This window comes from Podospora anserina, chromosome 3 (genome assembly GCF_000226545.1).
Source record: "Podospora anserina S mat+ genomic DNA chromosome 3, supercontig 2".
In the NCBI taxonomy this organism is placed as follows: Eukaryota; Fungi; Ascomycota; class Sordariomycetes; order Sordariales; family Podosporaceae; genus Podospora; species Podospora anserina.
Window position 1 is genome coordinate 1906660 of NW_001914856.1, and position 24834 is coordinate 1931493.

The 24834-nt window shown below is 54.1% G+C and overlaps 7 protein-coding genes across 7 annotated transcripts, besides 1 other annotated feature; 4 read left to right on the forward strand and 3 right to left on the reverse strand.

Moving 5' to 3' along the window:
• Positions 1 to 77: 77 nt before the first annotated feature.
• PODANS_3_7320 (uncharacterized protein) lies at positions 78 to 1238 on the reverse strand (the record flags this gene model as incomplete). Its single annotated transcript, XM_001909500.1, has 2 exons — positions 78 to 692; positions 762 to 1238. The coding sequence occupies 2 exons, from the start codon at positions 1236 to 1238 to the stop codon at positions 78 to 80; spliced, it is 1092 nt and encodes a 363-aa protein (XP_001909535.1).
• Positions 1239 to 1887: 649 nt separating this feature from the next.
• PODANS_3_7330 (uncharacterized protein) lies at positions 1888 to 3562 on the forward strand (the record flags this gene model as incomplete). Its single annotated transcript, XM_001909501.1, has 3 exons — positions 1888 to 2071; positions 2146 to 2927; positions 2984 to 3562. 3 exons carry the CDS (start codon positions 1888 to 1890, stop codon positions 3560 to 3562), a joined length of 1545 nt encoding a protein of 514 aa, XP_001909536.1.
• A 1829-nt stretch (positions 3563 to 5391) lies between these two features.
• On the forward strand, positions 5392 to 7369 carry PODANS_3_7340 (uncharacterized protein; the record flags this gene model as incomplete). The annotated part of the gene is made up of 2 exons (XM_001909502.1): positions 5392 to 5863; positions 5925 to 7369. The coding sequence occupies 2 exons, from the start codon at positions 5392 to 5394 to the stop codon at positions 7367 to 7369; spliced, it is 1917 nt and encodes a 638-aa protein (XP_001909537.1).
• Positions 7370 to 9833: 2464 nt separating this feature from the next.
• PODANS_3_7350 (uncharacterized protein) lies at positions 9834 to 11827 on the forward strand (the record flags this gene model as incomplete). Its single annotated transcript, XM_001909503.1, has 2 exons — positions 9834 to 11577; positions 11754 to 11827. 2 exons carry the CDS (start codon positions 9834 to 9836, stop codon positions 11825 to 11827), a joined length of 1818 nt encoding a protein of 605 aa, XP_001909538.1.
• A 454-nt stretch (positions 11828 to 12281) lies between these two features.
• Positions 12282 to 12353, forward strand: a tRNA (tRNA-Trp).
• Positions 12354 to 13025: 672 nt separating this feature from the next.
• PODANS_3_7360 (uncharacterized protein) lies at positions 13026 to 16018 on the forward strand (the record flags this gene model as incomplete). The annotated part of the gene is made up of 2 exons (XM_001909504.1): positions 13026 to 13752; positions 13815 to 16018. 2 exons carry the CDS (start codon positions 13026 to 13028, stop codon positions 16016 to 16018), a joined length of 2931 nt encoding a protein of 976 aa, XP_001909539.1.
• A 660-nt stretch (positions 16019 to 16678) lies between these two features.
• On the reverse strand, positions 16679 to 19078 carry PODANS_3_7370 (uncharacterized protein; the record flags this gene model as incomplete). Its single annotated transcript, XM_001909505.1, has 2 exons — positions 16679 to 18957; positions 19012 to 19078. The coding sequence occupies 2 exons, from the start codon at positions 19076 to 19078 to the stop codon at positions 16679 to 16681; spliced, it is 2346 nt and encodes a 781-aa protein (XP_001909540.1).
• A 3523-nt stretch (positions 19079 to 22601) lies between these two features.
• Positions 22602 to 24619, reverse strand: PODANS_3_7380 (uncharacterized protein; the record flags this gene model as incomplete). The annotated part of the gene is made up of 3 exons (XM_001909506.1): positions 22602 to 23069; positions 23125 to 23385; positions 23444 to 24619. Coding segments are annotated over 3 exons (1905 nt in total), but the record flags the coding sequence as incomplete, so codon positions are not given.
• Positions 24620 to 24834: the final 215 nt, after the last annotated feature.

Here is a 24834-nt window from a genome sequence, read left to right on the forward strand (position 1 = left end):
CGCTGATACGCGGTATGTACATTCCCCTAATTTTACAAAAAACAACCCCCAACACCTCGCGATCCAGTCGCCGACTTTTAAAAAGCCTCAAGCTTCCCCTTCCTCCCCAACCCCGACCCTGCCCTTCCCTGAAAAGTCCTCATCCCCCTATCCACCCCGGCCAACCCCCTTACTACTTTCTGCACACCCACAGGCAGCACATTATACCAATCAACCCACCTCGCATAAAGCGGCATCCCAATGCTCGCATTCTGCCCGTTGTCAATCGCCTTGATCACCTCCTTCGCCACATCAACCGGCTCCACCACCGGGGCCAAGAACGCGTTGGGTGTCTTCACCCCAGCAAACAAAGGCGTGGAGAGCTGCCCCGGGGTGACAAGCACCGTTCTAATCTCGGGGTGTGATTCCTTCAGTTCCGCCGAGAGAGACTTGTGAAGAGCGGTGACGCCAGCTTTGGCGGCGGCGTAATCCGTCAGCTGCGCGGCGCCGAGGGTGCCAATGACGGACGAGATTGTCACAATCGTTCCGCCGGTCTCGGAGCGCGTCATGCCCGGGAGGAAGGTCTTGATAGTGTAAAAGTGGGAGAGGAGGTTGGTGGTGAGGGAACGGTCGATTTCGGGGAGAGAGAGGGACAAGAGGGGTTTGCCGAGGACCACGGCTGCGTTGTTGATCAGGATTGTAGGGGGGCCGAGCTGAACAGACAGACAGAATGTTAGTGATATAAAGGGGGTGAAATAGAGGAGGAAAAAAGGGCAACCAACCTCGCGCTCAATCTTCTCGGCAACCTTTGCGATCTGCTCCTTGTCGCCAACATCACACTTGTAATACGTCACCCCCCTTGCCTCCCCATTCTCCATCTCCTCCACGTCCAGCACGGCAACCGTCGCGCCGCGCATACCATAGACCTCAGCAATCAGCAACCCGAGCCCGGAAGCGCCACCAGTGATGACAATGACCTCCTCGCTGAGGTCCACCTCACGAGGGAGGCCAAAGGCGAGACGGTCGTTAATCACGCCAGCCATCCAGATCAGGGTGATGGCGCCGGCCCAGGCGAAGGAGACGAGCATGGGGGGCGCGTCCCAGTGCATGTTTTGTGCGCGGAAGCAAAGGGGGATGATCCAGGCGATGAAGGGGTGGAAGAAGGTGGTTTTGAAGACTTTGACGATCAGGTCGATGGAGAGGGGGGCGAACCAGCTGTCCCCTCGGGAGGGGTGGCCGGCGTAGGGGGAGGGCGCCATGTTGTCTGTGTGGTGGTGATTATGTTTAATAGGGGTTGAGAGCTTGAAGCTATGCGCGTTGCTGATGGCTAGGAAATTAAACTTTCGGATAGGTAGGAATGTCTTGGATTCTTCTGCCAGAAAAGAATACTGAAGAAAAGGTATAGTACAGAGACTGGAAGAAGAAGAAGAAGAAAGATGGGATGAGAAATAGAGTGCAAGTTAGAAAGCTCTCCCTGGTGTGACTTTTTTTTGGTGTCACGACTTGTTGGCGGCGGTGGCAGCAGTAGCAAAGCGCACAGCTCAACGACCGTTGCGACGTTGAAACGTTGATGGACCGTGCGTGCTACCCCTAGCTTGTTTCAATTCCATTCTTGGACTTTGCGCGCTTCCCAACTTGGGATGGAATTCTGGCCCAGTGCACCTTCCCACCCCTGCATCAAATTCCCACTGTGTGCTTGGCACTTGTCACTTGTTCCCTCGGTGCGCCGCCGCCGGCTGCCAACATCTGGACATCAAACCGACCGTCTGTGACCATCAGGGTTCTCATTGTCAACCCCGTGCTGCTACTCCATACACTTCTGGATAGTACTCGATAAGATCGCGATATGCATTTGCCGATAAGAGATCTAAAACAACAACAACAACAACAACAACAACAACCGCAGTGATGAGCAGCGCGCAGGAACCTCTTATTTCGGCCTCGGAGCGGGTAGATGCTGGTGGGGATCATGATGAACAACAAGGCGATGAAGCCGGCCGTCTCGAATCCGGGAAAGCGATCCTCGCGGCGCCGAGTTGGTTTATCTGGCTGTTGACCTTGTCGGCGGGGATATCAGGGTTGCTGTTTGGTTGTATGTGTGCTTTCTCATCCTGATCTCACTCACGAAATGCGTGGTGTTGACATCCAATCCCAAAGACGACACAGGCGTCATATCATCTACTCTCGTCTCCCTCGGCGAGTCCCTCTCCAACCGACCGCTTAACTCCCTCGACAAGTCACTCATCACCGCTTCCACCTCCCTCTTCGCGCTTTTGATCTCGCCGTTCTCGTCGGTTCTTGCCGATAGTCTCGGAAGGAAAAGAGTAATACTCGTGGCAGATGTGCTGTTTGTTCTGGGAGCCGGGGTGCAAGCAGCATGCTCAACAGTCTGGGTGATGGTGGTTGGGAGGAGTATCGTTGGTATGGCGGTGGGAGCAGCAAGCTTCGTCGTGCCGCTATACATTGCTGAGCTGGCCCCGGCGGAACACAGAGGGAGGTTGGTGACCATGAACGTCATCTTCATTACATTGGGCCAGGTCGTTGCGTACATTGTTGGATATGGATTTGGGGAATATGGGCACCCAGAGACCGCGTGGAGATGGATGGTTGGCTTGGGAGGATTGCCAGCAGTGGTGCAGCTTTTCATGATGACGGTTATGCCCGAAACACCGAGATGGTTGGTCATGGTGGGGAGGGGATTGGAAGCTAGGGGTGTCGTTGAGAAAGTTGCTGGCGGAAAGGTTGCTGTTCGCGAGGTCGATGCTACGGTCAAAAGCATTGAGATCGAAGTTAGGGAAGAACAAGATGCAAGACGGCTGCGAAGAAGGAGAGGTGATAGCAAGGCCGGCTGGGCCGAAGGTTTCGACGAGCTGTTCAACATCAGGAGAAATAAGAGGGCGTTGGCGATCGCTTGCTTATTGCAGGGCTTACAGCAATTGTGTGGTTTTGTAAGTTTTCCGATCATGAGCAATGGCGCATGTTCAATGCTAACACGGCGTCTCAGAACTCGCTCATGTACTTCTCGGCGACCATCTTCGAGATGCTCGGCTTCCCGATCCCGACTCTTACCTCCCTTGTCGTGGCAGTCACCAACTTCGCGTTTACCTTGGTGGCTCTTCTCATCATCGACCGCATTGGAAGAAGACGCATCCTTCTCTGGTCTATTCCATGGATGGTGTTTGGGCTACTCCTTGCTGCCTTTGGCTTCTTTCTGAGCGGAGTCACAGATAGCGATGCGCCCGGATCTCCAGTCGTCATCCTGATCAGCATCATGATCTATGTGGCAGGCTATGCGATTGGCCTCGGAAACGTCCCATGGATGCAGAGCGAGTTGTTTGCCCTCAACGTGCGGTCGCTGGGAAGCGGCATAGCAACGGCCACAAACTGGGGCGCCAACTTTGTCATTGGCCTGACCTTCTTGATGTTGATGGACTTGTTGGGCCCGCCGCTGACGTTTACTCTATACGCCTTGATCTGCATTGGAGGGTACGTGTTGATCTGGAGATTCTACCCAGAGACAGCCGGCTTGTCTCTCGAAGACGCTGCCTCGCTGTTGGAGGATGACAATTGGGGTGTGAGGTGATTTGAGGTGAGGTGAGGTGAGATACAGCCTCACAGTGGAGACAAACCGAACGGCTGGCGCCATCTAGAACCATCGTGACGCACCCATGCAAGCCACTCCAGTGGGAAGTGAGCAGCAGAAAAAAGCTTGACGTCCATCCGAGATGGATCCCCTCACGGCCCGAAGGGCAGGGTTCCTGATTGCGCGGAAGAGTCCGCAACATCGTGAACTCACCTCGAACTGCAAGGCTACTGGCGGCTAGAATCGGCAATTGGCGGGATTAGATGGTCTGAACAGCCTTGTTGGGCAGCAAGAAAACATGGGAGGCGGGACAGCCCATGAGTCGGTTCGTATCAACTATCGTCAAATTGTGGGAAAGGGGAAATCATTCGTCAATGGAAAAAAAAAGTTTTCACCTGTGCTCCCCCATGTCTCGTATCCACATGGCAATTCAAATGAAGCTGTTGTATCGTGGGAAGCGTGGACGGAAAAAAAAACGTTAGCCCGGTGTGGTGGTGTTGATTGTGATTGGCGAATTGCATGGGGGGGGGGGGGGCCGCTGAGACCAGACGGCATTGACGTAATCCCGCAGCCACAAACCAAATGTCCGGAGTTTAGAGCTACGTCTCGCCTCCCGAGGTTCGTTTTTAAGAGGAGCAGATTCCCGTTTTATATCCGCTCCAGCTGCTATCATGACACCGGATGCGGATGCGAAAGCATTCATCATCGTCAACATCCCGTCGTTCGGTGGTCGGGATTAATTCATTGCGATCAGAGCTGAACACAAAATCTTGCTTGTGTCGGTGTAGGGGATCTAATGAGAGAACAAAACGGAGGGATTCTGGGCTCTTCTGATCTGATGTTAAAAACTTTCAGGACCCCACCAAGGACGCTGTCATGGTGGGGAATGGAAGTTTGATAATGGGCCCAGCGGGGATCACCGGTTCGAGCTCCGTGACTCCATCTTGCCTGCATCGCCTGGAATGAAAAGGGATGGTCCTTGTTTAGCTTCTCAATGGGCACCAGATTGGAAATGGGCAAAGGGTCGGTGTCCCCGCTACCAACAATGTGCATCTTCCTTTTTGCTTCATGATTCAGCAACCTACGTTGATATCAATCAACGGCAGTTCTACAAGAAAAATGTCTCGTTCGAGTCACAGGAGTGCTGCTAGAGAGTTCTGTAGTTGACATGCAGTTCGATGCGGTTATCAAGCCGGAATGCTACAGCATTTGTACATATGTACGGTGGTGAGTAAGCCAAGGTGGGCTTCCCAAGAACGCGAAGTGCCGAGGCGCATCGATCAACCTTGTCATCTGGTTTTTTTTGTTGCGCCTCCGTGCGTGGCGCCGTTCGAAAAGCAACCCGGCCTCGGGAACGGCACCAGCAAACCAGGGTGTGGGTGGACTAGACGCACTTTCACCGAGGAATTGGTGTGACAATTGGGCAAAAGAAGCTCCATTTTTCTTTGCTATATCGATCTCCCGTTGGGTCTGAGAGTTTCCCCCGTAGTATGCTGTGACTGTGACCCTTCTATTTGCCTTGGTAAGAAAATCCGGATAGGGATTACTTAATCGGGTAGCTGAAGAACAACAGAGATCCAGGGGGGGACTGGATGGTGGTCCCCCAGATGTCCTCGTCATTGTTATAAGATCTGGGTTCCCCCCTCTTGGAAAGATCTGATGGCAAAATCTTAATCAATCACTTACACCACGATTTGACGAACACTTCTGTTTCAAGTTGTTCGTTTTGGTATTAGTCTTTTTGGCTCTTCTCACAGTTCACTCGCCTGATATCACCACCAACCCTCAACACCAGATCAAGCAGCTTCTTCTCAGTGTCGATAGTGTCGATGGGACCCAACGCCGTCGACCGCGCCCTCGAGGCGGCAGAACACGACGCCGCCACCCCAATCTCCCCAACCCCAACCCACCATGAGCTCCCCCACCGAACAAGCGCCGAGATTGAGCGCGTCATCTCCGCCAGCTCGGTATCCTCCGCCTCCTCCTCTCACTCGGCCCGGTCCCGCAGACCCTCCACCGTCGGCACCGGCATAGTCGGCGTGGGCATGTCCCGAGTCTCCACCTCCCGAGACCTCCCCCCAACCGAGCTCGGCCGCATCCAGACCGCCCGCAGCCAGCACAGCGCAACCGTCGGCCGTTCCATCCGCTCCAGACGAAGCCGTGCCTCCCTCGTCAAGCCCCTTCCCCCCTTCGGCGCCGGAAAGCCATACCCACCCCTCCTACCCAATCAAGAGGACTTCGTCGTCGAGTTCGACGGCCCTGATGACCCCCTCCACGCTCAAAACTGGCCCATGGCAAGAAGTACGTTCTCCCCCACTTATCCCTTCATCACTGCTAACCACCCTCCCTAGACTTCTCACAGCAACAATGCTAGGCTACACAACAATGATCGCCTCCTTCGGCTCCTCCATCTTCTCCGCCGCCACCCGCGCCGTCGCAGCCGACTTTGGCGTATCCCCTGACGTCTCCCTCCTCGGCGTATCCCTCTACGTCCTCGGCTTCGCCACCGGCCCAACCTTCTGGGCTCCCCTATCCGAGCTCAAAGGCCGTCGCTTACCCCTGGTAGCCTCCATGTTCGGCTTCACCATCTTCAACCTCGCCTGCGGAACCGCCAAAGACCTCCAGACCGTCCTCATCACGAGGTTCTTTGCCGGTTTTTTTGGTGCTTGCCCCCTTGCTGTCGTTGCAGCTGTCTTCTCAGACATGTTTGACAACCGCACGCGTGGCATGGCCATCACCGTGTTCAGCATGACTGTCTTTACCGGTCCCATGCTGGCGCCGTTTATCGGCGGGTTCATGGTTGAGGATGAGAGCATCGGGTGGAGGTGGACGGCCTATCTCATTGCGATCATGGGTGCTGTCGCTTTTATTATCGATCTGATCTTCCTCGAGGAGACCTATCCCCCCGTTATTCTGGTCAGCAAAGCCGCCGAGCTGAGGAGGAGGACCCTCAACTGGGGCATCCACGCCAAGCAGGAAGAGATTGAAATCGACGTCAAGGAGTTGATCACAAAAAACTTTTCCCGGCCGATGAGGCTTCTCTTCTGCGAGCCGATCGTCACGCTGTTGTCGGTGTACATGGCGTTTATTTACGGGCTGCTCTATCTCTTTTTGACGGCGTATCCGTTTGTCTTCATGGGGGTCCACGGCATGTCTGCCGGTGTGGCCGGGCTGACGTTTTTCGGCATGATTATCGGGCAGATCATCGCCGGTGTTACCGTGTTGATGCAGCAGCCTTGGTATGCGAGGAAGCTGGCTGCCAACAATGGGGTGCCGGTTCCTGAGTGGAGGTTGCCCTCTGTCATTGCTGGAGGTGTGGCTTTTGCGATTGGGTTGTTTTGGTTCGGGTGGACGGGTTTCACCAAGGATATTCACTGGATTTGGCCGACACTTTCTGGTTTGATGACGGGATTCGGGATAGCCAGCATCTTCTTGCAGGCGTTGAACTACCTCGTCGATTCGTATCTGATGTTTGCCGCTTCGGCGATCGCGGGCAACACCTTCTTGCGGTCGTTGGCCGGAGCGGCCTTCCCGCTGTTCGCGAGATACATGTTTGAAGGGATGGGCACCCAGTGGGCCAGCACGCTTCTTGGTTGCATCGGTGTGGCGCTCGTGCCTATTCCGGTCATCTTTTACATGTATGGTGATCGGATCAGGGCGAAGAGCGCTTATGCCCCGACCTTTGGTGCTGGGCCGGAAGTGGCGGAGAGCGAGACGGGGGATGATTCTGAGCTCGGGCACGGAGAGAAGGAGGCGCCTAGCAGCGTGCCCAGGACGGACATGGATGCTGCCCAGAGGGCAGTCTAATGGTTGAGAAACAAGATGGAGAGGAAACTGGATCATGTCGTTTGAGCATTGGCGTTTTGGACATTTGGTTTTTGTGCATTTTTTGGAAGAGGAACGAACTCGATACCCAGCTGTGCATAGATATTGGTTGACTCTGATGCATGATCAACGAGATAATGTAATAATGGTTTTTGCGTTAAACTAGACTTTGTTAGCTGATACCTGAGCTCTCCAATGATGCGAATTAAAGTACTCGGGCTAGTGGTAAAGTGTCATAATGTGCTTCGAGACCAAGATCTAAGGAATATCGTTAACCCAATACTAGCCGGTGGGCCGGGCCGGGGCATCACCAGGTGGGAACAAGATCAAGAAACGCATGATGCTAAAGTGGTGACTGGAGATGGGAAACCTGGTGTTGGTTGTCACCCCTGAACCTGGGCCTGGGTTGACTTGAGCAAGAGAAGTGGGGGTTGCTCCATTTCAGGGGTTGTGGGGGAGGAGTAGATAATCCTTGCTGCGCATCATTCCCCAGCGATAGTGATAACTTTATTCCTGCTTTGGGCAAAAGATCGATTCCAAGGGTCTCGAGCTCGAGAGAGAGGGGGAGGGGTAAATCCTTTGATTTCTGGGCCAGGCCCCCGCGATTCGGTCTTGCTCTCGATTCTTGAGTCTGTCTGACGGCAAATGCGAATCTAGCATGTTGCTTTTCGTTTTGTGGGTTTCTCCGAGGGACGGTGTAAGTCGGCAGCTCACCAGTCGAATTCTTGTTCTTTTTCCCTCCAAGATTTTGTCTCAGTATCATATGAAAAGAAAGGGCAAACGCCACAGGGTCGTGTTCTGGGACAGCCACGCTGAGCAGACAGACCCGCCAATATGGTATCGCTCCCAAAAAGATTAGTTTTGCGGGCAGACGTCCTGCAGGCCGGTATTAAAAGTCACGCCACGCGTTTGGCGTGGGGAGATAAGCATTGCCTGGGTGAAGTACTTGGATCGAGTACAAGAATTACAATCTGGCCGAGGTACGATGCGATAGTATCGGATCAAAAGTCGTGTTCGTGAATTTATCATCCGCCAGCATGGCAACAGGAAATGCCTCAAGGACGACCGGGCGGTGTGGCGATGGATGCTGGTGCCCGGAAACTTGTTGTGTGTAACAATGCAGCCAACATCTACAGCCATCTGTCGTACCAATGATGGTGTGGGTGGCTGCAGGAGCTGCCAAGACTGATATCGTCTAAAGACACCTGCTCTTGGGCAGAATCAAGGGTCTCGCATGGCCTTTGATCGACGGTCAAGAAGTGGCTTGACACGAGACATTCTAGATAGCTGTCATTTGACTTCTGGATGGCATGTGGGTGACACTTGATAGACGGCGTCGATCTATCTGGTTGCTCGTCTTACCCGGCCGAGTGATGAAGTGCAACACTCGCGTCAGGAACACCGCTGTGTCGAATTGAACTGAAGAGCAAGTATTGAATGCATGGGAGCTAGTAGGCGAATTCATGCTGAATATTCACATACTACCTACACATACAATATCGTGGTGTCCCGCTGCACTGGAAAAGGCGGAGTGATGGGAGTGACGGGCAACGAGGGGCTGCGAAAAGTGTGGGGTTCTCCCCCACGTCCCTTCCTCCCCGGGCTCTTCCTTCCGTGTCCTGTCCGACTTCAGCCGACTGCTCTTTCCTCAACAACAGCCTCGCGACTTCCCAAACGGTGTCTCGATCACCGATCCAAATCGTAGATAGGCACATCATCTGACCGGCACGTAACCACCCCGCCAAGTCAACTGACGATGACAATGTCGGAGGGGTTGCACGAGAGAGCTCGGCGGGAGGGCTAGAGGTCAGAACCGAATCGTCCTGAAATTATATCAGGGCTGTGCCTCATCTTCGGTACTCAGCAGGGACCCTGGCAGATACACGCCCCCATCCCGCGTTGAGCAAGGTGCAGACGATGGAACCCATGCCAGAAGAGGGCCAGCCAAACAGAGGCCTGTATTCCTTATCTCTAGCCATCAGTCAGCCAATGAAACAAACCACCATCTCCAGTAAACTCCCTTCCTGATATCAGCATCACTGTGGGGACACATGCCCACCTGCGTAGCACACAAGTAAGAAGAGACTTGGGGGTAGTGGCCGTTAAGTATATATGATGTATATGGAGTACAACTTGAGACATTTCATGATGCCGAGCATTGCCTTGCTGTAATTATAGTGTGTGGTGAGCCGGGTCGACGAACCGGAGATGTAAAGACGCCTCACCTCACACTACCTGCGGCCGCCCCTCCGTCCAGTTGCTCCTTCCATCTGTACTTTTTTTCTCAACAATCCGGCGGTGAACTCGGGTACCCCTCTAGGTTTCTTTGAACAGCTGTCCCCAGAAAGGAGCGGTTTCTTCAGTAAATACTACTTTTGTATTGTGCTTCTTCATCACACAACTACCACCGGCAGCATCAACAGCACAGCAACACCATATCCGGGCCATGACAACGACTCCTAACCGACGTCACAGCACCATGTGGTGGGACGACGACACCATTGAACGCACAGTCACACGCATGTTTGTGTGTAGCCATCTTATTCCTGAGGAAATCGAGCGACTCGACCGCACCCTGGGCTTTGGCGATGGCTTGACCGATGGGACTTATTGGGAGTGGATCGAGCAAAAGGCCAAGAGGATCTTCCTCATTCTTGTCGAGCTCAAAGTCCCTGACCAGATCTTCGGCGTGATTGACGACTCGTGGGACGACGAGGACCTGCCTATTGCTCGGGACCAAGTTGAGCGACTCGCCCTGACCCCTACCAGAGACAGCAGGCTGGAACAGGAATTCTACGAAAAGCAGTTTTACTATCTACTTCGACCTCTGCGCAAGGGCGAGCATGTCATCTACCAAGATAGCGAGGTGGTTCCGCTGGAGGTGGTCGAAAAGAAGCACGTCCCCGGCCAGACCCCTTTCTTCGACAAGGTCATGCTTCCAGGCCACCCAGGAACCGTGTTCTGTCGCGTGAAGATGCCGATTGGCGGCGGCTACTCGAGCCCGGAAGACTTTCTGTTCGACGTGAACGGCATTCGCAACGTCCAGAACGACCATCTCGCTTCTTACTGGGCGTCCTATGTTCAACAAGGCTATGGCTATGCCCTCTTCACCAATGCGGCCGACTACACTCTCAAGGGCCTCCTCACCACAACGCCAGCATGCTTCAAGAACATGGAGAAAAAGGCACGACGGCGACAGGTCATGGAATGGATCCACTGTCTCATTGACACGGTGTGTTTCCTTCACAACAGAGGCCTATCTCACGGCAACATCAAGCCTTCCACAGTCTTGTTTACCAGCGAGAACCATATCTTCCTTTCAGACTTGCTTGGTTACACTGGACTGGACAGAAACTCGTTCGACAAAGAGTCATATGACTACGCGGCGCCGGAGCAGTGGTTTAAACCGAGCTCACCATCGTCAACTTCGTTTCACCGCCGAGGAACCGTGACATCCACGACAGCTTCACCTGAAAGCCCTAACTATGTCACCAGCCGTTCCACCCCCGATTCCAGCCAGCACCCGATGGCCATGATGCATGCACCCACGCCTCACCTGAGTCCCCAAGCGGCAGACATCTTTTCCCTCGGTTGCATAATTCTGGACCTCCTCAGCTTCCTGGTAAAGAAGCACGGAAGACCGTTCGCAACACATCGGGCCGCAAAGCACAAGACCCCTAGCAGGGGCGGTGCTGTCCCTGACTCGTCGTTTCATCGGAACCTATCTCAGGTCGAGAGCTGGATGACCCTACTGGTCAAGGAAGCCCAGAAAAAGGAGAAGGACGACGACATATTCAAAGGCATCGCCCCTATGCTTCATATTGTTGAGCACATGCTTTCCTCTCATCCTACCGACCGCCCTGACGCCCAAGACTTACAGACGAGAATGTACAAGATTTTAACGGATCATTGCGAGATTTTGGAGCCGCACTGTGTACATCAGTATGACAACGGCTGGGACTTTGGCATGGCAAGCCTGAAGCTTGACACCACTGGTAATAGACGAGCCAGTGGTGGTTCAGGACGTCACCACCCGCGAAACAGCATTGGAAGCAGGGGAAGCGGACGAAGCTCAGGTTCTGTTCAGGACCTGCAGGGCCAGGAAACCTTTCTAGTCCCTCGGCTCTCCAGATCAAGGAGCTCTAGAGGACCTCCTTCCGTTGCATCGAGCCGGGCTCCCCTTTTCACCGGTAAGCAACTTTTTTCTTTTGGCAACAGTCAACAGCGGCCTCGTTGGCCTACCAAAGTATCTCAACCATCGCTTTTCAGGAGCCAGTTACATAAGCGCGACGAAGTGATCCCAATTTGTTGTCTCTTAACCGCCATCGTTGTTACCACCAGAGAAAGAAGCTAACTAGACATGCAGCAGCACCAAGAGAGGGTTGGAAAGGCCCAATGACGTTTTGGCAAACGGATTCGCGAATGATGGCCACTAGGTAGAGAAGCAACATCTGCCCTATTTCTTCGTTTGTTCATTCATGGGATGGGGAGTTGGCGAAAACCTATGGGACCACAGGTCATTGCTTTTGTGAGATCTCTTCGCATTCAGAGTCAACTGAATTTCTTTTGTTTTGATGATTTCTTTGGGAAGCACAGTGTCTTGATGTTAAGGGAGGACGGGAGAAATGTGCATATAAATGGTGCATGTGTCGGAATACATAAGGCTGGCGTTGTTTGGGAAGTGTAAGCATCGATACCCGGTGGAATTTAGCTGCCATGTTTTATAGCAAGATCTCATATTTCTTTTCGAGATTGTTGTTGGGATAATTTCATGATGCCGTCTTGATCACGGTAGGTGGCTCGAAGAAGTTATTCATTTGTAGTCTGATATTCCTATGATGTATGCTCCAAACATATACCTTAAAACCGCGCTCTTTCTTCAACAAATCAAGAAGGCCTCGTGGCGCAACGGTAGCGCGTTCGACTCCAGATCGAAAGGTTATCCGTTCAAATCGGGTCGGGGTCAATTCAAAGATGATGGAGAGCCCCCCCTGTTAACTCAGGGGGCACGCACTCCGGATTTGATTTCTTTTTTATGCCTCTTCTCCCTTCGAGGCCTAAATGTAGGTCTTTTGTCAAGTTTCTGAACGGCAGTATCCTGAATTTTTGGAGACCTGTGAGGAGAGTGGATATTTTGGAGATGGAGTTGATGTTCAAAGATGGCTGTGTTTTTAAGGGGAGATGGAGCCCAGGGTTAGGGTCTCAAAGTGCAGGTTCCGGGTGCCAGCAGGTGGCAGGGGTTCGCTTGTGAGCTCATGGCGACCATGGATCTTGCGCCGCGCGGATCGTGTCCACAGCGCTATTCGTCCCCAGATTCGGCCATTGAAAGAGAACACAACCACCGTTCGAACCCTCGACACCCACTTGGCGCCGCAAGATGCTGGTGCCCATCAGCAATGCTGGTGAATCGAGCGGTTTTAACGATCCAGCATAATAGACAATCTCCTCTCCTTGGTCAGCAGCAAACATAGTAGCCTCTGTGTCTCTCTCTGCCTCTCTTCCCCTCTCTTCCAACGCAAGACAAGACGGTACCCCCGACGACTTCCGAACGAACAATTGATAGACAAGACAAGACGGCCCGTACACTCCCTCGAACTCCTCCGATATCCCGAACGTCCCCGTAAAACACGAACAAGAAATGTCGCCCGACGGCCCCAACAGCAGTAGCAACAACAACAGCAGCAGCAGTAATATCCGAGTCTTTGTGCGCTGGCACGAGCAGGTCGTCTTCGCTGGCGAGGAGGTCAAGTGCACCATCACGTTCAAAAACGTCGCCCGTCCACCAGGCAGCAACAACTGCAACGGCAGCAGCAACAACCATGTCTCAACACCGCCGAGTAGTCTGAAGCCCTTTTCGCAGCGGGAGCGGCTGCGCCAACCTTCCCCTTTACACCCCCGCGCATCATCATCATCGGGTGGGAGGTCGAAGCACAGTTCTAGCAGCAGTCTCGCGCCGCCGTCGGCTGCTGCTGCCGGGGGCAGGGGCCATCACAGGTCGAGTCTCTCGCTTTCCGTCCCGTCTGCGGCTTCCCGAGCGAGGGCGGGTTCGATTCAGAGTCCGACTCCGTGGACGCCCGCGACGCCGAACTCACCTGCGCTTTCGGCGAGGGGTGGTGTTGGTGGTGGTAATGGTGGAGGCGTGTCATCGCCGTCTGGATCGGGGACGCAGAGGAATGGGCATGGGCATAAGCGGTCTGTGTCGATTGTTTCGATTGGGTCGTCGGTGAGCACGATTGGGGGTGGTGGGGATGATGGGCAGAGTGTTGCTGGCTCTGCGAGCTCTAAGCGGTCGGGGAGAGGTCATACTAGAGCTTCGAGTCTCCAGATTCTGCCGAGGGGTGGGTTGTTCAATGGGCCGCGGTCTGGTGAGTTTTTTGGTGATTTTGAGGAGAGGGTAAGGGTAGGGGACTGATTATTGGATGTGTAGCAACTACGCCGAGACTAACAGCTTCGCAATCTTCGCCTTTATTTCACGCGTCATACCCACCCGAACGAAGCATGAATGGGCGGCGCTCGGGTGGCTCAACTGCGCCTGGGACACCGAGGGTCGGAGGTTCGAAGATTTCGCCCACGTCAGAGCCGCCGAATCCGCTGGCAGAGTTTAGGTTCCCTGCGGCAGCTTCACCGGCTACGCCGATAACACCTGGGATGCCGCCAACGCCGGGCCCGGGACGCTCAGAGGATGACTTGCTTAGCCCGAGTGGAGCGACGGCTGGGTTCCTGAACAATCTGCCTATACGTCAGCGAGACCAGGTTCCGACGATTCACGAGCACGGAGCCACGCTGCCGGCAAGGGTTTTGTCGACTACGAGTATAGCGGGAACACCCAGAAGCAGTGGCGAGTTTTATTCGATGAGTAACAACTCATCCGAGACGTTGGCCTCCGAGTATGTGCTACATCAGCCGCTTAGGACGCAGCCGCGCCCGCCCCATAGCAGGAGGACGTCAAATCTGGTGCCTACTGCGGTGAGGCCGCCGGAATCTCTGATGATGGGGTATGCGCAGGTGCAAGGGTCATTTACGCTGGATGGATCGCTCGTGAATCTCGCGCCGTTTGAAGCGGTGAAGCGGAAGGCGGTAGTTGGTGGGCACGGGGGTGGTGTTATTGGGTTGGAAACGAACACCAAGCGGGACAGCGGTCTGCTGAGGAGCTTTGGATGGGGGAGTATCACCAGCTCGATTGGAGAACTGCTAGGCGGCGGCGAGCTCAGCACGATTAAGGAAATGCGAGGGCTCGCGGGCTCCAAGGCGGTGCCCCTTTTGTCAACACCACAGTCAATCCTGTTTGTTGATTTACAGCTGGGACCCGGGGAGAGCATGGCTTATGAGTACACGTTCAAGCTCCCCAAGGGATTGCCACCAACCCACCGAGGGAAAGCCATGAAAATCTCCTACAGCCTGGTGATTGGCACCCAACGGCCTGGAGGTGCGAAAGAGCAACAAGTCAAATCAGTCGACATCCCATTCCGCGTCCTAGGGAGTGTGAACAGCCACGGCGAGATTCTGGGGCACGACCTCATGTCTCCGTATATCATCCTGCGAGACCAGGCGGTCGTACAACCGGCCAGCATGGAGTCGTCATCCTCTTCTCAGCTGATGGTCTCCAAACCAAAACCCTCACCCCCCACAACAGGTCCAGCATCAACCATGGCCTCGTTTTTGTCCTACGTGGACGAGCTGCTCACCAAATCCCACGACAACCCCACTGCCGGGCTGTTATCCCCAACAGCGATGCCCACCTCGCGGCGTCCATCGACGTACTCGATGTCGGACGCCGGTTTCGGCGGGCTACCACCCCCGACAGCGAAAGAAGCCATCGACCTTGCCATCCTCCGCTCCAACCTGACCACCTCCCCGGGCCAACAGTCGACCAACCGGTTCGAGATTGCGCGCAACGGCCGCCGCGTGGGGGTGGTCATGCTTGCCCGACCGGCCTACCGGTTGGGAGAGATTGTGACGCTGGTGATTGATTTTAGTAATGCGGAGATACCCTGCTACGCGGTCCACGCGGCGCTGGAGACGTCGGAGAAGATTCTCGATCCGGGGCTCGCGCTGAGGAGCGAGGCGAGTGTTTATAGAGTGACAAGAAAGGTGTGGGTGAGCCAGAGCGAGGCGGCCATGTACGGACGGAGGGTGGTGTTTCAGCCGACGATACCGGTGAGTGCGACGCCGGAGTTTGAGACGACGGGGATTGGGCTGGGGTGGAGGGTTAGGTTGGAGTTTGTGGTGCCTGTTGATTTGGAGCCGCAGCTTGGCAGCAATAACAACAACCGGCAGCAAGAACAGCAGAAGGGGGGGTTGGGGGATGTGGAAGAGGAGGAGGAGGTGGTGGAGGAGGAGGAGGAAGGGGAAGGGGATAGGTTGAGAGGGAGAGGAGAGGAAGGGGTGGGGTTGGGGTTGAGCGGGGTGAATACTGGTGGGAATGGAGGGCAGGTGGTGAAGAGTAAGGGACATCCGTTGCTCGAGGAGATTAGCAGGGATGATAGAGGGGGTTTGGTGATGGTGGCGGTGGAGAATTTGACGTGTGAGAGCTTTGAGGTGGCGGTGCCGTTGAGGGTATATGGGGCTGTTTGTAATGGGTTGGAGAGGTTGGAGAGGGATGAGGCGTTGGAGGAGGGGTTGGTTGTTTAGATGGGGGGGGGGGGGGTTGTATATATTTATCGGTGCATGAATTGAGTATTGAATGGTCAAAGCAGTCCTATCACCCAGCGAGTTTGTGCTATGTATCATTCACGGCACGGTCTAAGAGCGTTTCCAGAGTCATTGATTGAACTTGTTGCATATTTCCCACCCACCCCCAACTATTCTTTCCTCCTGCAGAAACACAAAACAGCCACCCATTTGATACGTCTCTCTCTCTCTCTTTCTCTGCACTACATACAAATATCGCGATCACCCAGGACATCTTGTACAAAAAGCCAACACACATCGTGCAACCCCTTAGTCCTGTACTTCCTATACAAAGATGCCAAGACCATATACAACCAGCTTATACTCCAGATAAGAAATCATATCCTCATAATTTTGACCTCCTCAATCCTCCGGGAGAAGAGGGGTAAGATATCGACAAGCCCTGTCCACCTCTTTTGAGGACAGGATCCAGAAAACAAAAGGAGAGACAAGAAAAGATTAAACGCCATCCTAATGCATGCAAAAAATAAAAGGGTTCGGTTGTGTGTGTCCAGCAGGCAAAATCCAAACAAGAAAAAACCTCCCTCCCAAAATGATCTATGCCCCTTTCCTGTTTCCGACCAAAAAAAGCCAAAAAAAAAACCAACGAGATATTTATCATTAGGCATAACGATACGGCGTCGAGCGCATTGGCTCCCACCCTTGCTGCTGTGGTTGGTGATACCCTTGCTGCCCCGGTGCTGGTCCACGCATGGCGGGCATTCCGTTGCCGTAGGGGTATGGTGGCGGTACCGGCTTGGGAATCTTGCGGTGGCTTCTGCTCGACTTCCGGCAGCAGCTGAACAGGCAGCTGCAGACGGCCATGAGGAAGAGAAGACCGACAACGATAACCACCGGGATGAAGATTGGCTTGTTGTCGTTGATCCAGTCGAGAACCTGCTTGCCAAGCTGTGTACCCTGGCAGTTACCGTTGAAGCACTTGCCACCACCTTCGCAGGGGGTGCCGTCGAGGAAGTACTGTCGCATAGAAAAGCAAGTGTTGGGCCCAAACTCGGGGGACTGGCAAGACAAGGTGCAGCCGCTGCTCGAGCATGAGTAGGTATCGTTGTTTGTGGTCAAACGGCCCATCATCGTCTTGCACTGAAGGTCGCGAGATGTGCAGCGGCCAGAAGCACACTGCAGGCCAGCGCCAGGTTCACCGCAGCTATCTCCGTCTGGACGGCTCTCATCAGCTGGGCAAGCAGCTGCTGTCCCTGAACACCTCTCCTCAGGATCGCAAGGACCGGTGCTGGCACGGCAGACGCTCCCTTGGGCCGCGAAACGACATTGGCCAGTACAGCATTCATCGTTGGAGAAATCACACTGGCTGCCCGTGGTGAACTTGCAAGTCTTGGGGTCGCAGCATGGGTTGCCCGCGCAGGACTGCTCCCCGCCGCAGTCGCAGTCCTCGCCAGCTTCAACAATGCCGTTTCCACACTGCTGGCCAGTGATGGTGATGAGATTCCTGTTGCTGACGAGACAGCTGGCTCGCTGGGAGCTACGCCCGAGGAAGCTGCAGATGTTGCCTACACTGCAGGGTGAAAACTGCGTGATGCCGCTGCCTGTCGAAGGGTTCATGATAAAGTTGGCCTGTGCATCGCAAGACTGGCTCGACAGTGGGCAGCACTGTGACTGCTTGTCTTCGCCGCGGGAACATGAACCCTGTCCGCAGTCATGAACAGCTCCAAAGGTGTGTCCAGTCTCGTGGGCAAAGACAAGCCATTCGGTGGATGTCCGTACAACGACATTGGCAGCAGCCGTGGTCTCGTTCCCCTGTTGCGTGGCTCCACGCTGGCAGACAGCCCCCAACCAAGCCAGGCCAACGGCATTATCAGTCCCGCAGCTCGTCAACAGCGTCCAGTAAGCATTGCCATCCCCTTCCCATCGGCCGCGCCACTCTGAGAACTGGCTCAGACGCTGAGTAATAGTAATGCTGTCGCTGCAGGGCGTGTTCCAGGGCGCGGTTTGGGGGGGTGTGCCTGGGCACTGAGCATCGCTGATGGTCAAGTTCTGAATACCCAGCGAGATGTTGAATGTTCTCTCGTACAACTCCGAGGCCGAGTTCACGATATCGATGATGTTGGCTCGCACTTCCTCCTTGTTCCTAAACTTGGAAGTGTAACCGCAGTCGGTGGCGATACCGATCAAGGCAACCCTTTTTGTAGTCGGACATCCCTGCGTCGAACCAATCGACCCGGCCAAGTTGACACCAGCACCGTTTCCACCGATCTGATCCTGCCGCCCAAACAGAGCCCGAGGGTTGATAGATGCGCCTTCTGTCAGAGGCTGGTTAAAGGCCCGATACACAAGGCTGTTGGAACCCTGGTTGGAAAGAAGGTCATCAGAGGCGCAGGTTTCCATGCTGCCCAGATCACGCTTGAGATCGACATGGCCAGGCTCGGGGCTGAGATCAGTGTCACGCCAAACAACCATGTAGTCGTCATCCTCCTCGTCGACTTCGGGGTCGCCCTCGATCGCGAGCGCACGATACGAACTGGCAGTCTTGACGTGATGGTGGTTTCCTGAAATGGTGAATACGCCCGTGAAGATGGGATTTTTCCCATCGCGGATCAAGCTGATTCGAGCCCAGCCCACATGCTTCCATTCGGTCGAGCCGTCCTCCTTGACCCAACTCTCTCCCTTGAACACACGGATCGCTCGCCTGTCGAGCGGTTCGACCTTGGTGATTGTACCATCGGCACCGACATGTTGGATCGCTGCGTCATCACTGAAGAGATCTGTGTTTGGGTCCAATGAGAGACGGACAATTTGATGCTTGCTGTGAAGGTGGAATGTGACGTCGAAAGAGGTATGGGCGTGCACCCGATGAGATGGTGTTTGGATGTCGATGTCCTCAATGCGCGTTACATAGGACAGCGATCTTCGTTGTACAGAGTGCGCTTGGGTGTTGTGTTAGCTAATGGCGCCTTTTGGTTTGTAGCAATCGAGCATACCTATCGCATTTTGGAACAGTAGACCTGCAGCTGTGAGGGCGGCCGCGAAGGCCTTGGTAAGAAGCATAATTCAATTAGTCGTATTTGCGTTCCCTATGTATGCCGCCTGCCCATAAACGAATGAGTGGTATTAGGAGTGAAAGGATAGACCAGAGTGTCTAGCTGTCGGCCGTAGAGAATGTTGCGGAGGTCCTTCTATAAGTCCTCTGCCGCATTCAAGAGTGGAGGCGAATCGATGGACTCGCAAGCAAGGAGGGAGAGGAAGGAACAAAGCAGGCGAACGGGAAGTCTTTTGTTGGTTGAAAAGAGAGAGAGAATGATGGGAACCAGTGGCAGTGCACCGTATTTTGTCAGATGGGTGTAGCGAGCGGCTTGGTGAGTGGCCAGGAGACAGCGGACAAGAACTCCCGCCCAGCAAACGACAAGCCTTGGACAACTCCCCAGCGCTTCACTGCACCGTGCGAACATGACAGCTCTCTCCAGGGGGGTCCGCCATGCCAGTGAGGCAGGCGCCTGGGGCTGTCTGTCAGCAGCTTGGAACGGCATCCTCCTCAAACCCCCTCAGACGGATATGCGCAAGCCTTATTCCAGCCCACCCAGCCCCGACAGTGTTGCCGACCTCACTGCTTTTCTCTCTTCTATCACGATGTCTACTTTCTTCTGCATAGCTCAACACTGTGCCCAACTCCCAAGAAAGCAAGATAGCTACGCTAAGGTCCCTTGGCTACACTACGTAACCCAAGCGGCCGTTGCGAATGATCCCTTGTGTCGGTTTCAGAAGCGCACTCAAACAGACCCCGGGATGGCCTCTGCCCCTGGCCACCCCCCTCAGCCTCGACCAAAAGCGAGCAGGTGCCATCCACCCTAGAGTAGCGTCAGCTTTAAATTGGTGGAGTCGCCAGCTTCTGCCCATCTCGTTTGGGAATTAGCCTTTTGATATCGATCTGATTTTGCAACATGTCGGACGAAGCTGCTTTGCGGGTTGCGGGGTGACAACCTTCGATCTGTGCAGACAACCATCAAGATGCCCACCAGCCTTGCTCGGTGTTGACCTCGGATCAGTTCTGCGTACGGACAACAGTGAGCACCAGCCCCGCCGCTCAACTCCCCGCTTCCTGCTGAGCAATCCTCTGCAAATCTCTCGCACTGTGCTGCGCAGCTCTGAGAGTTGTTTACGGCGCCACCCGAAGGTCACCACCGCAACCAGCCTGCGGAATATAGATCACTTGAGAGCGGAATATACAAATTAGGCGGCGGTCAACGGGTGTCGGTGCTGGATATATTCTTGGAAACCCCCGGCAATTTTTCAGTCGCGCGATACACAACCCACCACTTGAGAATATCTTTTTCAACCTTCACAAAGTAAGTTTTTGATTCCCTTTTTGCAGAACTCCGAGATACCCGGAACTGTCAAATGCCAAGGGAGACAGCGGGCTTGGACTATGTCATTGCATACGCGTCCATAGCTGCTTTCACACGGCCACATCGGATTTAAGCCTTTTTGCGACCTGATCTCCAACATGGCCATCAAGATTTCAGAGATCGGACTTTGGCAGAAATGCCAAGTGCCACCTGAAAGAAAGATCGAGATAACCGTTCGACACAAGATCCAAACACACCAGCTAGTATAAAAATGCCGTTTGTCCACGATGGCAGCAAAGAGAGCACCAACAACCAGGTTTGACAACAACAACAACAACAACAACAACAGATGAAAATATCGTCCCGTCTGATGCATATGCAGGCCCAATATCTGCGAGCTTCTGTTTTTGGCCCGCCCGGTCCAACCTGTCATCTGCGCCTCTGTTACCTCGGGGTAAGGTGGCTCCCCGCATTGCTTATACATCTTGACCTATCAAGACGACCATATCCACTACAGGATGACGATTTTTTGATACTGTCTTCGGGTCTCCATGGCCAGGAGGCCTCAGAAGTGGCCTGTGGGCCGAGTTATCCGGCTTGTTGATTCCAAAGTCGCTACTGTTGTCAGACGAAAATCTGGTAGACAGTGACGGATATCAGACAGGTTGTGCAAGGCTCGCCTTTTCTGCCCCCAGGAAGTCAGATATACTCCCTCCAAGATTCCGCATGCGTATAATCTACCAGATCTGCAAGTGATATTCCCCTCTCATCTTCAAATGCTGGATGATGCACATACAGCACCACGCCTCTTGAGCACATATACGTTGTATCCTTATGGCAGAAGCACATGATGATCTTAGTAAGGCCTACATCTCAAGCCCTAAGGGATCGAGGTTTCTTGCACTCTTGGTGACAGGCACCCTGCCCACAGAAAAGTTGACAAAGCAAAAGTAAGTTGGCCCATACAATGTTGTAAACCATGCCTCGAAAGTAAATCAATAGGCCTTTTAATTATCTTCAGAGGCCTATTAACCATATTTGAAAGCCTAGTGGCTATCCTGCAAGGTGTAGTTCGCAATATAACACGGGCTGTCATATTTGTGTGTGTCAAATATCTTGTGGGCAGGGTGCTGTTCTCCCGGGCTTCTCAACCGTTATCGAGTCAAGGCGAGAGACAGATAGACCGTGAGGGTAGAATACACAGACAGACAAGCGCCTCACCTATATATGCTTATGCTCTGTCACCCCCGAACGACGTCTCACAAATCTCTCTGACCTCAGCGCCCCCACTGAAAACTCTTACAGTCCAAGAGGGTCGATGCATCAGCTCAATATCAGACCGAAAGACTATATAAACACATTTGTAGTGTGCCGAATTAGTCGAATCGAGGTGAATCAATAACATGAAACATACATCTATTACAAGGCTTTCCATCAACACCTGCTTCCCCCCAACATGGCCCAGCGATCTATCACCTTGACTCGCAACAGTCTTCCCCGATCTCAGCTCGTCTTTGATTATCGATAACAATTGTTGAGTTCATGAAATACTGAGTATGTGTGTAGGTAGGCTTTGGTTCAGCACAAATTACATCTCTCGTTTAGCTGGAATAAATAGGATGAGGGACAGCCGTGCTCAAGGCCCGAAGTGGTGATGATGGTTGTATGTTGATGAGAAGAAGTAGAACTCCGGATCCCTTTGTTGTGATGTAGAGTCAAGTGCTATACGATGACGGGCTGCTGCCAACAGCGATCAATAAAAGTTCACAACACCAAACGCAACCGAGCAACCTCAAATACTTTAACTGTTTTTGTATTTCTTGCTACCATAGCAAATCAATAAACACAGACGGAAAATCCCAATCTCCCAGTAGGAACATCCACCCTCCATATCTCATCTTTTAAGACATCGATGATAATCCAAAAAAAAAGGAAACCAAACGTCCAAAGATCCATTTACAACAAAACAGAACTCGCAACGCGTTCCACGCTTTCTCCCAGACCAGAAACAAAAACAAAAAATGACTCTCAAAAGCAAGTAAATGCCCGACTCCCAAAACCAAAAATTAACTTGGCACGCCCAAGTTATTTTCTGCCATGCCTCGTTTGATCCATCCAGGGGACGCCGTTCCTTCAAACCCAGCCCAAGTTGGTCGTATAGTGGTATATATAATCTCCCATCCCGATCATCCCTCTTCCCTACTCGCACACAACATGCTCACAAACGCTTATTTCTTCTTGCCCTCGTGCACAATGTTGATGATCTTCTCAACAACAGATGGGTCCGAGAGAGTGCTGATGTCGCCAAGCTGGTCCTCCTCACCGGCAAGAATCTTTCTGAGAATACGTCTCATGATCTTGCCGCTGCGGGTCTTGGGAAGATCTGGGACAACAAACACGGCCTTGGGCGCCGCGAAGGGGCCAATACTCCTGCGGACCTGGAGGATGAAGTCCTTGCGGAGGGCATCATCGACTTCGGCGCCGTTCTTGATGGACACAAAGGCGTTGACAGCCTGGCCGGTGAGCTCGTCGGCAACCCCAACGACGGCCGCCTCGGCAATGGAGGCGTGCTCAATGAGGGCGGCCTCGATCTCAGCCGTGCTGAGACGGTGACCGCTGACGTTGACAACGTCATCAACACGGCCACGGATCCAGTAGAAGCCCTCGTGATCGCGACCGGCACCATCGCCCGTGAACTACATCACTTGTTAGCCTGAAAGCCTTGCAACAGCAGAGGCAGCGGATACTCACGTAGTAGCCCTTGTACACGTTCAGGTAAGTGTCCATGTAGCGCTTGTGGGCGCCCCAGACGGTGCGAGCCATGCTTGGCCAGGGCTGCTTGAAGGCAAGGACACCCTCGACATCGTTGCCATGGATCTCCTCGCCAGAGACAGGGTCGACGATCGCAGGCTCGATGCCGAAGAAGGGAAGAGAGGCGGAGCCGGGCTTGGTGGGAGTAACACCAGCAAGAGGGGTGATGACGTTGGAGCCGGTCTCGGTTTGCCAGTACGTCTGTGATTAGTCGTCAGTGAGAGGTGGTCTCTTGCAGGGCCGAAGGTGAGCGACTTACGTCCACAATGTGAGCCTCCTCCTTGCCAACAACCTCAAAGTACCACTTCCAGATCTCGGCGGCGATTGGCTCACCGACGGAGCCAAGAACTCTGAGGTGCTTCATCTCGTTGCGCACATGCTGGTTGCCGGCGCGCTTCAGGAGACGCAGGGCAGTGGGAGCAACATAGAACTGTGTGACCTTGTGTTGCTCAATGATATCCCAGTATCTGGAAAAGTTGGGGTAGGCGGGTGTACCCTCGAAAACGACGGTGGACACACCCAGGAGGAGTGGGGCGTAGACGACATAGGTGTGACCGGTAATCCAGCCGACATCACCGCCGCAGAAGTACCTGTCGCCATCGTGAATGTCGAACACATACTTTCCGGTGGTGGCGGCGCCCAGGAGATAACCGCCGGTGGTGTGCATGACACCCTTGGGCTTGCCGGTAGAGCCGGAGGTGTAGAGGAGGAAGAGAGGGTCCTCCGAGTTGACGGCCACGGGGGGGTAGTATGAGGGCCACTTCTCAACCTCCTCGTGCCACCAGAAATCGCGACCCTCGGTCATGGGGATGTCGGCGCCGGTGCGCTTGTACACAAGCACGTGGCCGACATCGGGGCACTGCTTGAGAGCCTCATCGACAATCTTCTTTGTCCCAATCAACTTTCCACCACGCTTGCCCTCGTCGGTGGTGATGACCACCTTGGAACCGCCATCGATGACACGGTCGCGAAGCGAGTCGGCCGAGAAACCGGCAAAGACCACCGAGTGAACGGCGCCGATTCTGCTGCAAGCAAGAAGGGCAACGATAGCCTCCGGGATCATGGGCAGGTAGATGGCCACGGTGTCGCCCTTGCGCACGCCCATCTGGGTGAGCACGTGGGCGAGCTTGGAGACATCGCGCAGGAGCTCGCCGTAGGTGACGTTCCGGCCGTCCGAGGGCTCGTCGGCTTCGTAGATGATGGCGACCTTGTTGGGGTCCTTGAAGGCATGGCGATCGACACAGTTGTATGACGCATTGAGCTCACCCTCCAGGAACCAGGCATTGTCACCCCCGGCGAGGGAGCCGCTGTGGACAGTCTGGAAATCCTTAGACCAGGTCAGGAGCTCACGCGCCAGCCTCCCCCAGAACTTCTTGGGTTCGGTGATGGATTCCTTGTAGAGTTTCTGATATTCCTCGAGACCTGCGGTACCGGTGTCAGCGCGCGATGTGACGTAGAGACCAACCGCCCAGGCGCGCCCAGGCTCGGGACAAGGAGGACGGCCGCGGGGTATTCAGCGGGGGGTGGGGTCGTGTCTTACTGCTCAAGTGAGGTTTGCTCGGGTGCTCTGTCACAAACGTGGTTAGCTCCAATGCTTCCGTTCGTCCAGGTGTTGTGTGTGTGCGCCCCGCGACAGGGCCACAACACCTT